The sequence below is a fragment of the Nymphalis io genome, chromosome Z, assembly GCF_905147045.1.
Source record: "Nymphalis io chromosome Z, ilAglIoxx1.1, whole genome shotgun sequence".
Classification (NCBI taxonomy): Eukaryota; Metazoa; Arthropoda; class Insecta; order Lepidoptera; family Nymphalidae; genus Nymphalis; species Nymphalis io.
The window spans coordinates 15,216,252-15,231,774 of record NC_065918.1 but is presented as its reverse complement, the minus strand read 5'-3'; the positions used below and the strand labels follow the sequence as shown (position 1 = coordinate 15,231,774).

The window sequence follows — 15,523 nt, the reverse complement described above, 5'->3', positions numbered from 1 at the left end:
ATAAAAAACGCGTGAAACTCAGCTTGCTGGAGTTGACTCGCAATCTTCTGTTAAATTGTCGCGCTGTACGTGTATCATGTCAGCATTAATGTTTCTTGAAGAGAATATTTATTTAATTTTGTATTATTGTTTTAGAGTTGACCGAATTAAACAATTAAAATGAGACATAGATGTATTGATTTAACGGCAAGTCATTCATCCTCGTCTTCCAATGACAGAAATGTGAGTATCATCCATATTTTTAGTGGCAATTACTTTATTTTGGTTAAATAATAAAAATGTACAATATCTACGCAGTCCCTTTCAATAACCAGGTAGCCATCAGCGTTATAAATATTAATAATGTATGTGTAAGACATAATATTTAACACTGTATAGAACCTAAAAGATAGTATTATCAGTCAGTATTATCAATTTATTTTGCTGGTGCATTAAACGTACCATGACGATTTAAGAATAAAATACACATATCCTTAAAGAAGCCCAAACGGCATTGGTGCTTGATTAACCAGACAGAGCGTCAGTTGCATAATACTCACATATAACAATGGATCTTTGTCAAGTTAGTCGTTCCAGATATTGTGAGGAGATATCGCAAACATTATCACAAATTAACCTCCGTATTAAAATATGCATTTATGGAATTAGTTTGGATGTTTTGTAACGCGTGAACACAGCTCAACAGTTTCTGGTTCAATTTGGCAAAACAGACGATTTGTTTATTTGTTTTATAATTAATTAAATATATTTTAATTTTAGCCTTGCGAAGCAGGCATAGCAGCTTTTATATTAGAAGAATATTCATGACGTTTAAGTATTGTTTCGTTGACGAATATTGAGTCTGATAATATGAATTTCATGTATCATATTTGTTTAATTTAATATATATTATAAATATAATATTTATTAGGACGGCTCCTCACTTTTTGTATTATGTTTGCATATATTTACCAACAGACCGAATACGATAATCTATTCGATTTTATTTTATATACTACTTCTTTATAACAAATACAGGTTTCAACCAACTAGTCAGTTTTCAGTTTAACATCAAAGGAGTCAAATACCAAATATTTGCTTTGTCAGTCCACACTTTGTTTGCTCAATAGCTTCTGTCAATTTATAATTGTTTTTCGAATTCGCTATGGTAAATATTTTGGAGTGTTTGAATTATTTGTAAATTCAAATCATTTGCAAATAATTTATTAATAATATTTTCTAATACCTCAAATATTTTTAATACTTGGTTTATTTGTGTATTCGGTTCATCTGTTGATAATTTGCTAATAATATTTTCCAATATGCCAATATTTGGTCGAAACTATATTATTACGCCAAAAAGCTAATCAAAGTAAATTTTATTACGTATCAAAATACGAATTTATTTACTCAAAATATTCGTTTAATATGTAATAAATGTTTTCAAATAGTATTTTTGATTGAAAATTCGGTACGTTACGAAACAATACGGTTAAATTAATAATTCTAGCCCCTTTGTACACTTGTTAGTTCGCGTAGGAAACGTGAAAACAGAAATACACTGTATTGTTGTTTGGCAATGGTGGGCGGCTGCTAAAACGTGCACAAAGCCGGCACGTTTATGCCTTGTATAATGTAATATGACTGACGCAATTTTACAGTTACGTACTAGTTGTTTTTGTTTTTTTTTCTTTTGTCAAATTCTCTCATGTTGAGGACTCCAAGCTCGCATTTATGTATGTTCGTAAAACGTTTTCCCGTAATTTCCGAGAACTAAATACGGTAATGAATCTAAAACAAATTTCAATCACCCGACTCGACGGCTCTGTATTTGCATAATTAACACCTGATATTATTTACATATCGAATGAATAGCCGTGGGCTTACTAACTCAAACTCGGGCAAATACGAATTATAAATCAATTTTACATATAATACGCATAATTTAAGTTGGTCAGCCCGGTGTTATAATTGGATACAAAATAAAATAGTCGATAATTTACGTCATTTCTGCTGCGAAAAATTCTTAATATTATCTCTAGTCTAATGTTACCACTTTCATTCTATTATTTCTGGATATCCTAACCGACCAATTCAAATAGTGCGTATACGAGTACGTCTTTTTTCCAATTTTGACCCCATTCTTAATTTTGTCCTTTCATAGTAGTTCCAATCAAATGACAAAATATTCGTCTCCGTGTTTAAATTTAAAGTTCAAAATAATTGTTAAATTAAATTTCACTTATATATAATTGTTTGTAAAAATAAATTATTATAATTATTAAGATATTCAATTGATATGCAGCGGTAAAAGATCGTAATTACAGCTATGGTAAAAATTAGATGCTGTAACGCCGATTGGTTAGCCATGTCCTGGGTAATAATTGGTTTTCAATTTTTAACCGTTTTACCAATCTTTGCTCAGGTAAAATACCGACTATGCACTTGATCTTACTAATTCTTTATGTTTGGTTGTCATATCATATATGTGTATGACCTTGCTTATAAACGATACTTATATGGCTGTTTAGTTAACACTGATTTATCTGAGATCTTACTCTCATAACTGATTTAATATTCAAAAAAAATAAGAGGCAAAGTTTTAAAAATAATCTCCCTCTAAACAACGGTAAGGTCGTTATAGTTTAATAAAATTTAAAATGTTCGTTTGTCAGTAATTTATTAAAGTGTTCCTAATGAAGCAATTTAATTTAATTTATTGTTCTGTTTACAATATTATACTTTCACAGTAAATATTAAAAATTTTATTTTATATTCTTGATTAGTCTTTTGTGTTCGTTACATTTGTTGTGTTTGTCATCCTTTTGTAAATAAGACATAAATAATTCATTTTAACTCTTTTATTAAATGTGTAAAATATTTATATTGTATAGATATTAGAATTTAAAATGACGCGCCCCACTCTTTTTTTTTCAAATCTTTGCAGTGCAATTTTGAAATGGAGGCTGTATTAGTGGGGCCCTTCTCCTTGGAGTGAACTAATGATTGAATTAATTTATATTTTTGTTTTAGGATTTCTATATACGAAGTCACTTCAGATGGCAGAGTATTAAGAAATTTATATACGTGGCGCATGCGTTCTCAACTACGAGTTTCAGTTTCGACATGTTTTCTAAAGTACTCGCTGTTCACGGTAATTACAAAATACTCGAGGAATTTAAACTATTTTAGTAAGATTGATTTTAATGTTCTATTGCTTGGCTAGGCCTTGGCACGTTCACGGTAGCATGCGAAAGTGATCCGGTGGCGCTTCACGTTAAGACGGAAAGGGTACCGCTGGTTTTTTTAGTGGGTCGGAATACCCACCAAAAAAACCAGCGGTAAACCGATGTTCGAGGCGTACTCGGCGCCTCGGACACCGGCGAGCCCCACATGAATTACATATAAAAATTAAGTACATTTATATTCAGGTTTTACCCGGGCTCGCAACTACAATAATTATCAGTTAAGATGCAGATGTTTTCATCACTGGGTTAATATTATTTTGAATAATTTAAAGGCCTTTATGTTATGTTTGTATATTGGCTTTTCTTCAGCAGTGGGACACTTACAGGCTGCTGTATATTAACATTAAGCATTATAAGCGTTATCAGATTTTTCCAGCTGAATCGCAATTTCGGTTTTGTGAATAAAAATAATAATTTTCATAAGATTTTTTATTATTAATTTAATTTCGAGGATTACAACATAACTCCTACTTATATTTTATATAGTTCGTTTGTTTTTTTTTGTACTAATATATGTATAAAGTACGAGCGGATTGGTTATTGGCTCGGTACTCATTGTGTTATATAAATATTTGCTTAAATTCCTTTTTTTAAATACCAAAGCGTGACGCTACTCTTAAAATTAGCCATGGGAAATAATAAATTAAGATCGTAGTTCGATAACATTTGCTATCATATTTCAACAACAAATGAGACTATAAAACGAAGAAAGTGCTAAAGAGTTTTAACGTGTTTAATTTGTGCATATATTTTTATCGTTTGGGTGAGATTCAATTTAAAGCAAATGTCTCGATTTGTAGGACACGAAATAATTCGTTTAGTATGCGTATTGGACTATTAATAAGAAATACATCAAAAACAGGTGCAACATTTCAGTTTCGCAAATTATTATTTTCCATGATGATGTTCATTTTATCCAGTAAACTTTTCATTGTGAATTGATTTGATTTATGTTTATGGAATAATAGCCAAGATTTTTTTGGAAATTGTGACACACTATTGGATAGCAACAAACATAAACTCGTTACCGCTGTGACTAACTCCATAAAGTCTGTAATACTTTTATGGACGTTTTTATAAAAGGATCCATTTAAAGTTGTTGAACGATAAATTAAAAAAAAAAACAATGTAGCTTTGTTGGCTAAAGTGCATTTCAAAACTAATTAATTTACTGATGATGGCTACTTTAGTAGGAAACGATCGCCTCCAAATATTATGTGTTTAATATAAATTCTAGATTCTGATTAATAAGTAAAAAACAAAAATTATAAACATGAGTCGGTTTGTTGCTGATTTTTCTAAATAGTTATTAAAAATACCCCCCAGTTAATTCAGTTATTCACCCATTTAATTATATTACCACTAAACGATACATAATGGACGAGTTCAACTAATTGCACAAGGGATATTTATATGATAATATAATTGGAGGCGCATTGACGATATAATGAGTGGTTTCAGCCGTTAGCAGGGTGTGTCTATGGGGAAAGGCGACTGACTACGTATCTGGTAGATAGATCTTTTGCTCGCCTGCTTTATTTAAGTAACTAAATAAAATACAGATTGGAAATCAATATCCGTTTAATGGTCGTGAATATTGTCTAACTGATTGTCTGATTCTCGTCGATAGATAAATTTATAAATAAACATGATATTATATATTTTTATTTACTTTACATTATTTAATTTAAATTATTCTTAGGAGTTATTGAAAAATAAAAACTCCTGCACGTTTAATAGATTGGTAACAATAAGCCGTAGACAGAACCTCTAAGAGAGCTAAGAAGTTCAGGCAAAATGTTTGGAGGCGTCACCTTTGTGTTTGCCGGCGACTTTCGTCAAACACTTCCTGTAGGTCTAAGAGAACGCGTACAGATACATATAGACGCCGGCTAAAATTCGTAGTCTTTGTGGAGCTCTGTACAATTAATCACTTACAAAACATAAGAGCGCACTTAGGAGGTAAACGCATTTCTATTAGAAGCAGTCGTCGGGAAAATAAATGGCACGATATCGTTATCATGTTTTAAAATGAATTACAGCTTGTTATTTCATTTAGATAGATAATAATTATTCATCCAGTACGAAGTTGGGGCGGATCGCTAGTAAATAAATAGAATACAGCCTAAATATCAAATATCCGGTTGAAGATCGTGCACATCGTATGACAAGTTATACGTGATTCCGTCTTAGGCTGTCACAGAGATGTATTTCCTTCTCTAGTGATGTCTGAAGTATTTTCTCGTATAAATTTATGTTTCGAATTTAAAGGCAGACGTCATGTTTTGAACAGGCCATATAAAATTTCCTTTTTTGAAGCTTTCCTTATTATTTTATCTTGAGTTTATTGAATATGAAATAAGAGGTTTCCTCGGGATTTCTTGTGATATCTGATCTTATAAAAATTGATGATAGTTTTTTTGTAAATCACCTTTATTCATTTGTTTTATATTGGTATAAGAACACTATCGCTGAAAAACAATTACATATTTTATATTTATTTATTTATTTAAAATATAAAGCCGATATTATAATTAACAAATTTTAGGAGTAAATAAAGCTTACAAAAGAGTTCTTACATTGAATATCTACCATATAGAATAACTTAGTGCATGTAACATAATATAATTATTTGTTCCTTCAAATTAAATAAAAACGCAAATTAAGTCAAGATAAAAAAAACAATAGTAATAGGACGTTCTAATTAAAAATTACTTGATAATTCAAATATAAGGTATATTTTTAAAAATGTCCTTGTTGAATAAAAAAGTAGTTTAATGTAGTTTTGGAATAATACTTAAATATATACTTTATTTTCAGTTCACTTATTTGAATATATATTATACGTAATATTTATCGGAGTTAGCTACATGTTTATGGATTTCTTCATAAAACAGTATACAAGGAGGTTGGATACGAATAAAAATTTGAATCCACTAATGAAAGGCGTATCGTTTGGTATTCTTTTGCAGACAGCATTTTGGACATTATTGGTGAGTTAATATTTTATTTCTAATTTGATATTTTTATATTATACTTTTTTATATGACAAAAATTGATCATATTACATAATTACGTACTAATTTTTGACAAATGTATATTATAAAACTAACTGCAGATATATAGATATTAAAAGGATACTAAAAACGATAACGTTATTAAAAATTGTAGACAGTGTTTTTCGTTGGAAATGGGTATGTTGGGAATTATGTCAATTTGCTTACTGATGATTATTAAAATATCTTACACTTTATTTTTGAAAGTAAACATAATCTAAGTTGTCATTTCTCATACAATCAAGATTCCTTTCAAATCTAAATAAAAGTCATATAGAATGTTTAATCGAAGATGAAGTTTCATTATATTATTCGCGTTAATTAATTCTAATTACATAATTATATAGGGATAGGGAACGATAGGGAAGTTGTAATTGTTGTTCAAAAGGGTTCTCAAGCGTTCTAATTTGTTTAATACTACCCGTGCAGCAAAGTTTTTCTGTGAGAAGCATTTTGATTGTCACGATATTATAAAATGTTGAAAATTGACATGCAATTTTGAAGTGTATATCCTTTATATATTACAATGATTGTTGTCAATGTCGCATATCCATTAACAATATATTTATCGATTTCGATTTTTTTTTCTGAATTAAAAATATTCGAAACGTGGGCATGTTACCTTCAAAATATAAGCTTCTTAAAGTGAAATCTTGCAAGCATATTAGAAAATCTGCCTCTTATCTCACGGAGTTGAAATTTTACATATTGATTCAGTTCTAATGTTAAGCATGACCTGATTGTATCCCTCGTATTGGACCCCGATGACGAGTGTCTTTCGCTGCGTCTTCCGTCCTCTGCCAGGTCATTTCTTTTCAGAACCGGTGATAGTTTCTAATTTCACTAACAATAAATAAGTGAAATGCTTCTATATTGAATAATTGATTTGATTTCATTTTATGAAACTCCACAATGGATAACAGCATAGATACGAAATTTTGTATATAAAAGTTTTTTTTTACTATAAATTTATATCTTAATGATGTCACTTTCTGATTGTCAACAATGATAATTTATTTTATTTATTTATTTTTTATATTTATTTTTGCATCAGAAATGAAGTCAATTCCGATGAACTATATTTCTAGTAAAATTGATAAAACATTCAATTGGAAAACGGAAAACAAATCTGCGAGCAATTTTTACATCGAATATTGTTTTCAATTGTATGGGTTTTTATTTGATGACTTTTATTTCATATTTTTCAGTAGGATTTGAAAATTCTTTTTTATTCTTTTATATTTTCGTTACAATCAATTCGTTGAATTTCGTAAAAAAATGGTGGTTTGGGAGTTGAAGGTCACACGAATTCTATTCATACAATCGTAATGGACGGACAAGCGTGCTGTGTGCTCTGACGAATCTATTTGAAATTTCTATCCGAAAAGGCCTTTATAGCGTATAACGTTCCCGTTAGCCTTGATTTATGCTTTAAAGGATATATTATATTTTATAATTATCAATCGATGATTGCGGTTATGTCAAATGTCTTCAATTTGCGATTATCTGACTTGATCACGTTGTCCTAGTTAAAATTATTATTTATCTTTTACATCATTTCTTTTTATACACTAGAAAAAGTAAATTGAGTAAATTGTAATATGTGTTTTTTTTATATTCTCCAAAATGTATAATTTTTTTTTTAAATCGAAAAAATGTCCCGTTCACATCAGTAAGCATGGTCACACTAACCTAACCTTCAAAATATTTCACGTGTAACTCTACGTTTTACACGAGCATTGTTCACGGTCAGTTATATAGCTCGCTGTCCATATAAATGTTTGATAGAACGAGATGAATTAAATGCAGTGTATTCAGTGGAAACTGTGATAAGAGCATTTCTCATTAATACGTACGTGCATAAATTGATAGGAAATGAAGTCTATATGTGAATTGGAATGCTCATTTGTGTTGATTAAAGCGTTGTTTGAGTTTATTAGCAATGGAGTTGGAATTTATGAAATGAACTAACATTACGTTTGAATTGTTATATTATACTTTAAATAAAAATATTTCTAACGGTGGCACAGAGAGACGCAGAGTATAAGTATTTTCCGGGTCACTTATTATGCATACTTTGCTTTGGCGGTAGAATAAATGTACTCTATATTTATTCTATCGCCATATCATCATATCAGTAATAATTTGCCGTTACAGGGGCAAGATAAACAACGTAGTTCATTCCGCGTTTTATGGCGAATTAATAGCCAAGAAGCTATCTAGTTGTCTTACGGTATCTACTGCAATAAAACCTGACAATACCTGCAATCAGGATGTGCTTTTAAATAATTATAAAAAAGTGCTTATAACATCAATTCTAATGTAATTGAAACACGTACTATGAATATTTTAAATTTTTTTTAGCACGCAAGAGACTTAGCGGATTCTCTAAGATTTTTTCTGGTCAGTATGAATAGGACTCCGACTTGGTCGAGGTGTCAAAAAATAAACACGAATGTAACGTGTATGACTTCCCAAGACATATTGTTGCATTGCCGCGAGAAAGTAATGGTGGATATTAAAATAACATCCGCACATGTGAATTATATGTAAGTCCTTTTTTATTATTTATTGTTTGTTTTCAATACAATTATGATATACTGTAACTTTAGTTGTAGGATTTTGTGCAAGCCCGTCTGGGTTAGTAGCACCCACTCATTACATATTCGACCGCGGAAAAGTATAAGTAATATTGTGAAACAGTAACTTAGTAAAGTGTTTCGGTTTAAAGAGTGAACGAGCTATCTTTAAAATAAAATGAATATTTTTTAATTATTATAACAGCTGCATGATAAAGTACCTTTGTCCTATTTAAAATAAGAGAAAAAAATACAAAACAAATTAATGAGCAAGGGAGATGTATGTGTAGATTATTTACATACATATGTCTGAACGTATTAAGCGATCATAACTAATGTTTCATTTATCGATTGTCCAATAATTTTTGTCATATCATATTCACTAGAAGCCTTGAGTCAATATTGATTTTGACACATTAAGACGAGCCCATGCTACTAGTATTTATTGAAATACAAATATGAGTAGCTAAAATAGGATTTATCACTTCATTGTACGTACATTTGTAAGCCGATAAAAGCGCATGTATTATCTTAGATCTACGTATGTGTGCACCGAATGTGCACATGTTAGGGGAATTGAAAATGTTTGTACCTACGATCAACATTATAAAGAGGAAATATATTTCGAAATTTGATTTAAACTTTGGCGTGCAAACCTGACAGCCCTCCCTGGAGGAGCGGGAATGTTTGACGCACCCTTGCCAACAGGGGATTTTGTGTTTTTAATTATACTTTTAAGATACTAACGTAGGATAAGTTAGGCATAATATTAATCTTCTTTTTAGTTTTGTTAATATTCTCGATGTATTTATTTGATAAAGATATAAAGATGAATATGAACGTATAGCGCTTAGAACTTGATATAGCGTTTCATCACTACGTATTATAAAATAAAGCACCCCGATCGCGTCTGTTTATCTATCTGAACGCGATAAACTAAAAAACTACTGGACGGATTTTCATACGTTAAAATTAATGTTGGAATGAGTTCGTGCGGAAGGTTTAGGTGTAAAAATTTACAGTGATTGTTGAAAATATTGGAAACAGTCGAAACAGAGTTATACGTTACGATATAAACGTTCTATTGAGACCCTTATTCTAACCGAAGCTAGTAATTGATTTATTATGTTATATAGATTTAAATTTTACTGGTTGTAGGCCTTTGTGCAAGCTCGTTTGGGTAGATACCACCCACTCATCAGATATCCTAACCCAAAACAGTATTACTTGATATTGTTGTGTTCCGGTTTGAAGGGTGAATGAACCAGTGTAATTACAGGCACAAGGGACATAACATATCAGTTCCCAAGGTTGGTGGCGCATTGGTGATGTAAGCGATGGTTAACATTTTTTACAATGCCAATGACTATGGGCGTTGGTGACCAATAACCATCAAGTGGCCTTCCTATTCTATAAAAAAAAGGCCTTTATACTATATAAGACCGTAGCCTCCTTCTGTGAGACTTTCATGGTCCAGAAGAAGATGGCGGAGCGGGAACGGGAAAGGGTCGATCCTGCTTGGCGGAGACAACATCGGCGTCGTCTCAGCCCTCCCACAGCCCCGACGCCCGGTGTTTAAAAGAAAGGGTGTAACCCTGGAGCCATGGATGCGTAGGGCGGGGGCCTCGCGTGTCTTATTTCAGACGGCCCTGAGGAGGACGGCAGCCGGGATAGCCTTACGCTGCCGTACGCACTAGCGAGAAGTGCGGGGGGCGAAATTACCTTCGCCCCCTGAGGAGAGCTCCGCAGAGCCATGAGCGGAGCAAAGAACGAGAGTCCATGGATGCGTTATATCAACACGATCCCGCAGCCTCTCCGATCCGATCAGTGGTTTTAGTGGGTAAGAATCCCACATAACCCAGTTTCCCACCCCCATGGGAGCTGGGTACCTTTCTAAAGGTTTCCACTGCGTGTTAAAAAAAGATCTATATAATTTAATTTTTAAAGTAGTTAATGTTAAATTTTTATATTTTAATTGTTTTCTTACTATCTAACAACTTGCTTTAATTTCATTAAATACTAAAATTATTAATTTTTTTCTTCTAAGCCTGCATTTGAATTTCGCTTTAATTGTTATTGATAACTCGATGTTACCGCTGTAATTATTTTGTTAACTGTGTTGTTAAAAAAATCCGTAGTTTAGTTTAATTGTCACAAAGTATAAATGCTAATTAAAATAAATAACTTATTAATTTTAAACGGTTCATGCTGATAAATATGCCAAAACTAATACTTTGAACCAGTAATTTAATTTATTTAATTTAAGCCGGTGTGGGTCGCAAGTATTATCTAAAAGTTTGCAGGGAAATTTTCTAGTTTAAATTTATTTTTAAAATAATATGTAAGGTAAAAGAAACCAAAAGCAAATCATATAGTTATTGATTAAAAAGTGCTCAGGATAAAATTATTATTTTATCCGTACAAAATCGGAATAACGCTATTAAAGCTTAAAGGGCGGTTTTGACCACTTACCATCAGGTAGCCCATTGCCCGTCCGCCCTTCCAATATCATATAAAAAAAACCTTTGTGCCAGCAATTGTAGAACCTTCATAAAGTTTTGTTTAAATTAATAAACTAAAGATTTAATTTTTATAGCTCAGACAGATACGAAGTTATACTACTATACTAATGTAAAAAAAATCTTAAATATGAACGCTCCTTCATAAAACCGATATCTCGCAGTGTCTCGGTACGGTAAATAGCCGCCGCATTTTTTATTTATATTTGAAAAATAATACACATCGTGTTTTTAATTCATTACATTCGAATATCGATTCAAGCGAACGTTTGATTTTTTTATTACCGGTGCTTTGATAAAGGTTTTATAGATGGATTCAGCGTTTTCATGCGAACTAATCCCCTTTTTTCGTTTAGTTGGCACCTATCTCGTGTGATTTTTTTTACATTTGATAAAAATATTTTCGTGTCGGTTTAAGTTTTTAAAAAGCGTAAACTGAAGGTCTTTGCCTACCGTTTACCATCCAGATGTGTTCCTTCGAAACATTTAAACTATAATAACAAAAAACTGAGTCGAACATCTTAAAAACATATATTAATTTTAAAAACACACACTTGAATACAAAATTAAGCTAAGCTTCATCTGCTTTGTAGTTGTTGCCGTTATAGTTATGTTTAAAATTTCTCCGTATTGTTAAAGTGTAAAACTATAAAGCATTCTGTATTATGTAAAACTAAACGTAAAAGCGCTACAAGCTCTACAATCCGCTTTCAGCTGAATTTTGATATTTGATGTTAAAATCAAACTACGTTACTAAGAATTTTATAAAACAAGACACGATCTATATCATGTTTCCTAGTATTTTATTATTCTGTTGTTTTAAAGATAAGCTCTGTGTTGCAATAATGTAGTGTACCGACTTTATGCTATCTATGAATATGTTGTATGGCTTTAAATCAGGAATGCGCGGGAATCTGGCTCAGTTAAAAAATGGATTGTAGTGTCTAGACATAGCTTAGATAAGCTACGTCTTTTTAGGAACTTACCTAAAAATAAACAATTTACTATTGCAGTCCCCGTCATGCAGTTTTGTAAATCATAACATATATCTTCGGAATTTTATTTTTCGCTTTATATTGTCATGAATGCTAGCGTCCTTTGTCACCTGGCGCTTAAAGAGTGAGAGAGATGCTCACTTTGCTCCGCCCAAAGGGCCGGCGTTAGAAATATCGATTGACTTGGTTAAAATGTATAAAACAGGAAATAAATAATATTACATTAAAAGTTACAATTAAATTATATTAAATATATTCACAAAATATACGTATCACCTTAACCGCTATCATAACATGACTATGACAAATAATAATAATAATAATAAAAAGACGAGAGTGATGCCAAAATCGCTCTTAGTGGGCGATTCCTGTTTGCACATGGCCAAGGTTTTTTTTTGTCTGCTTCTTTATAACGGTACTATTAGAGGTACTGGTCTAGTGGCTAAATGTAAGACCGCAGATCGGGAGGTCCTGAGTTCAAATCTCAGATAAAAAGTTATTGGTTTTTTCTATCTAAAATTCTCAGTAGCAGCCCGGAGTCTGGAATTTTAAAGCGTGTACACTCCCGTGCCTCGGAAAGCATGTAAACCTTTGCTCGTGTCGGATTGCCGGTCCATCGGGTTATGAGAGTTAAAGAATAGAGAGTGCACCTGTGTTTGCGCACACACTTGTGCACTATAATATATCCTGCACAACTGGCTAAGCTCTCTTGAGATTTGCTGCCTTGGCCAGAATTGGTCTGGAGGGTATTATTATTAAAGGTATTAATCGTACTATCATGTTTTCAGAGGAACAGAATGAACGCGTGGCAAAACCACGGATGGAATTTAGTATATATATATATATATATATATATATATATATATATATATATATATATATATATATATTCTCCTGTTGTCAAAATTGCCGTCGTTATGGCGACGACCCAGTTCTTACTTCAAGCACTAATATTAATACTTCGCATGCGATGGTATTCAATAAAATTCAATCATATCGCGTTCTGGATAGAAAAATGTTTTCAACCGAGATATTTCAAATAATATCCCTTAATCATACTACTACTACTTATTCACTCACTCTACTTATTCTATATATAAAAGTCCATCACATGTATCAACTGAGCGACTTCGGTCACGGCAGATATAAATCTCAACGGGTACTAGCCAACTGCACGGGGAATATTATAGACAATATTTGTGCGCGCAACACAGGTGCACTCTATTCCCAAATTCTCATAGCTCGAAGGAAAGGCAATCCGACACTACCGAGAGAATACATTGGCTTTACGTGTAAACACTGGGACCTTCGAAAAGTCGGTCTGCCACTGAGTCTTTCTTGAAATTTAATAGCTTTTTGATTTGACGTCGGCATTAAAGCTTAAATCCAGAATAATCAGGAGTAGAAATAATTTTTAATAAAAAAATAAAGATTCATTAAACCAATTAATATTGTATATTTCTTATAATTATAAATACACACACACGAAGGAGTAGAAAGCGGCGGTGGAGGAGTATGACGATACGAGTAAGCGTCATGTCGTTTGCCGTCACGGTGTACGAGTCTTAAACGGTTAGCCTCAATAGATGTAACAACAAAAAAAGAGCTGCTTAGAGTCTAGTGTAAAAAAATTATATGAACTTAAGTGGCACGTTCAAAGTTCTTAAGACATAACTTTTCCCGTAATAATACGTCAAAGGAAATGGAAAACAAATGTATGGGACTTGTCGTCCATTGTAATTATCGTTGGATAGTACTTTCTAGTGAAACCTTAGTTATTATTACGTTACATGTAAGCCGTGCGTGTTGGCTATGCTATGCTTTGTTTGTTATGTTACGTACGTTTTATAGTTTTAATGTGGTGTGATCTAAATTTTAGGTGGTTATCTCTATCTTATAATATAATGAGCAATTGTTGTATATATATTTATATATACATTTATTTCGTGCATCTTGGAAACGGCACAGATTATATGGCTTACATTATGTATTTTGATATGGTTTCGTTTTTTAATTTAATTTATTATATGTGTCATTCTGGAAAAATAGACATTTTTTTTAATAAAAAAAAAATAATAAATTTATAACTAATTATTAATAGAAACGAGCGTAGCTTGATCGCCCAAGTACTGTCAATTAAAGCCAAAATGACTCTGTGGCTTAGAACATTTGAATTTGACTCTGTGGCTTAGAACATTTGAACATTGAAGAGCTTAGAACATTTGAATCATAAACGAAGATTATGTAATTAAGCCCGGACGAGCACTACAGAATTTTCACGTGCTTAATATGTATTTGTAATTAAACTCGTGTTCGGCGGTGAATGAAACATCGTGAGGAAACCCAAATGTGTTAAATGACAATTTGTCACAAGATTATGTAGCCGGCAATCCGTATTGGCATCGGTAAGCTATCGATTTTAAGTTACTAGTAACGATACGTACAGCTCTTCCTATAAAGCTTTACGCCACATACTACGCGAATTCGAAACTTGCAAAACATTTTATTTTTGACGTTTGTCAATAATGCCTCATAGACAATTATACTTCAAACTGCCAATTGTTTTTTTGTTCGTTATGTTTGCGTAAAGAATCGTTTTGTGAATTATGTGAAATAAACTATGATTTATAAATTGGTAAAAAGCCGATACAAGAAATCCTTTGCGTTATAATTATAACGTTAAGACAATATCAACTCGCGGCCTACAGTGCAATGGGGCGGGGCAGTAACGTCTAGCGTGGGCGAAGCCCACCAGAAGCTAGTCAATCATATTATTACATCAACATTTATCCTTATTTATAGCGGTTTTATATATTTTTTTTTCGTTCGTTATGTAATGTTAAGACATGTAAAATAAACTATGATTTATAAATATTTAAAAAGGCAATTAAAAAAATCCTTTGCGTTACATAATCTAACGAATGAGAAATATTATTGACGGTAACACAATATCACGTTGCGGCCCACGGTACAACAGGGCGGGGCAGTAACGTCTAGCGTGGGCGAAGCCCAACCAGGTGCTAGTCAATCATATTACTTTACATTTTTCCTCTATTTATAGCGGTATTATAAAATATCTTTAATATTAATAAAAATTTTATGTTGCGATATATTGAGTATGTTAATAAAATTGAAACAATATTTTCA

At 32.0% G+C, this 15,523-nt stretch overlaps 1 protein-coding gene across 1 annotated transcript in view; it reads left to right on the top strand.

Moving 5' to 3' along the window:
- Positions 1-547: 547 nt before the first annotated feature.
- Positions 548-15,523, top strand: part of LOC126780686 (sodium-dependent serotonin transporter-like) — a 54,700-nt gene continuing 39,724 nt past the window's right edge. The window contains exons 1-4 of the mRNA XM_050505316.1: positions 548-562; positions 3,013-3,133; positions 6,048-6,220; positions 8,648-8,832. Of these exons, the coding sequence (XP_050361273.1) occupies positions 548-562; positions 3,013-3,133; positions 6,048-6,220; positions 8,648-8,832 (494 nt within the window). The remainder of the gene's footprint in view (positions 563-3,012; positions 3,134-6,047; positions 6,221-8,647; positions 8,833-15,523) is intronic.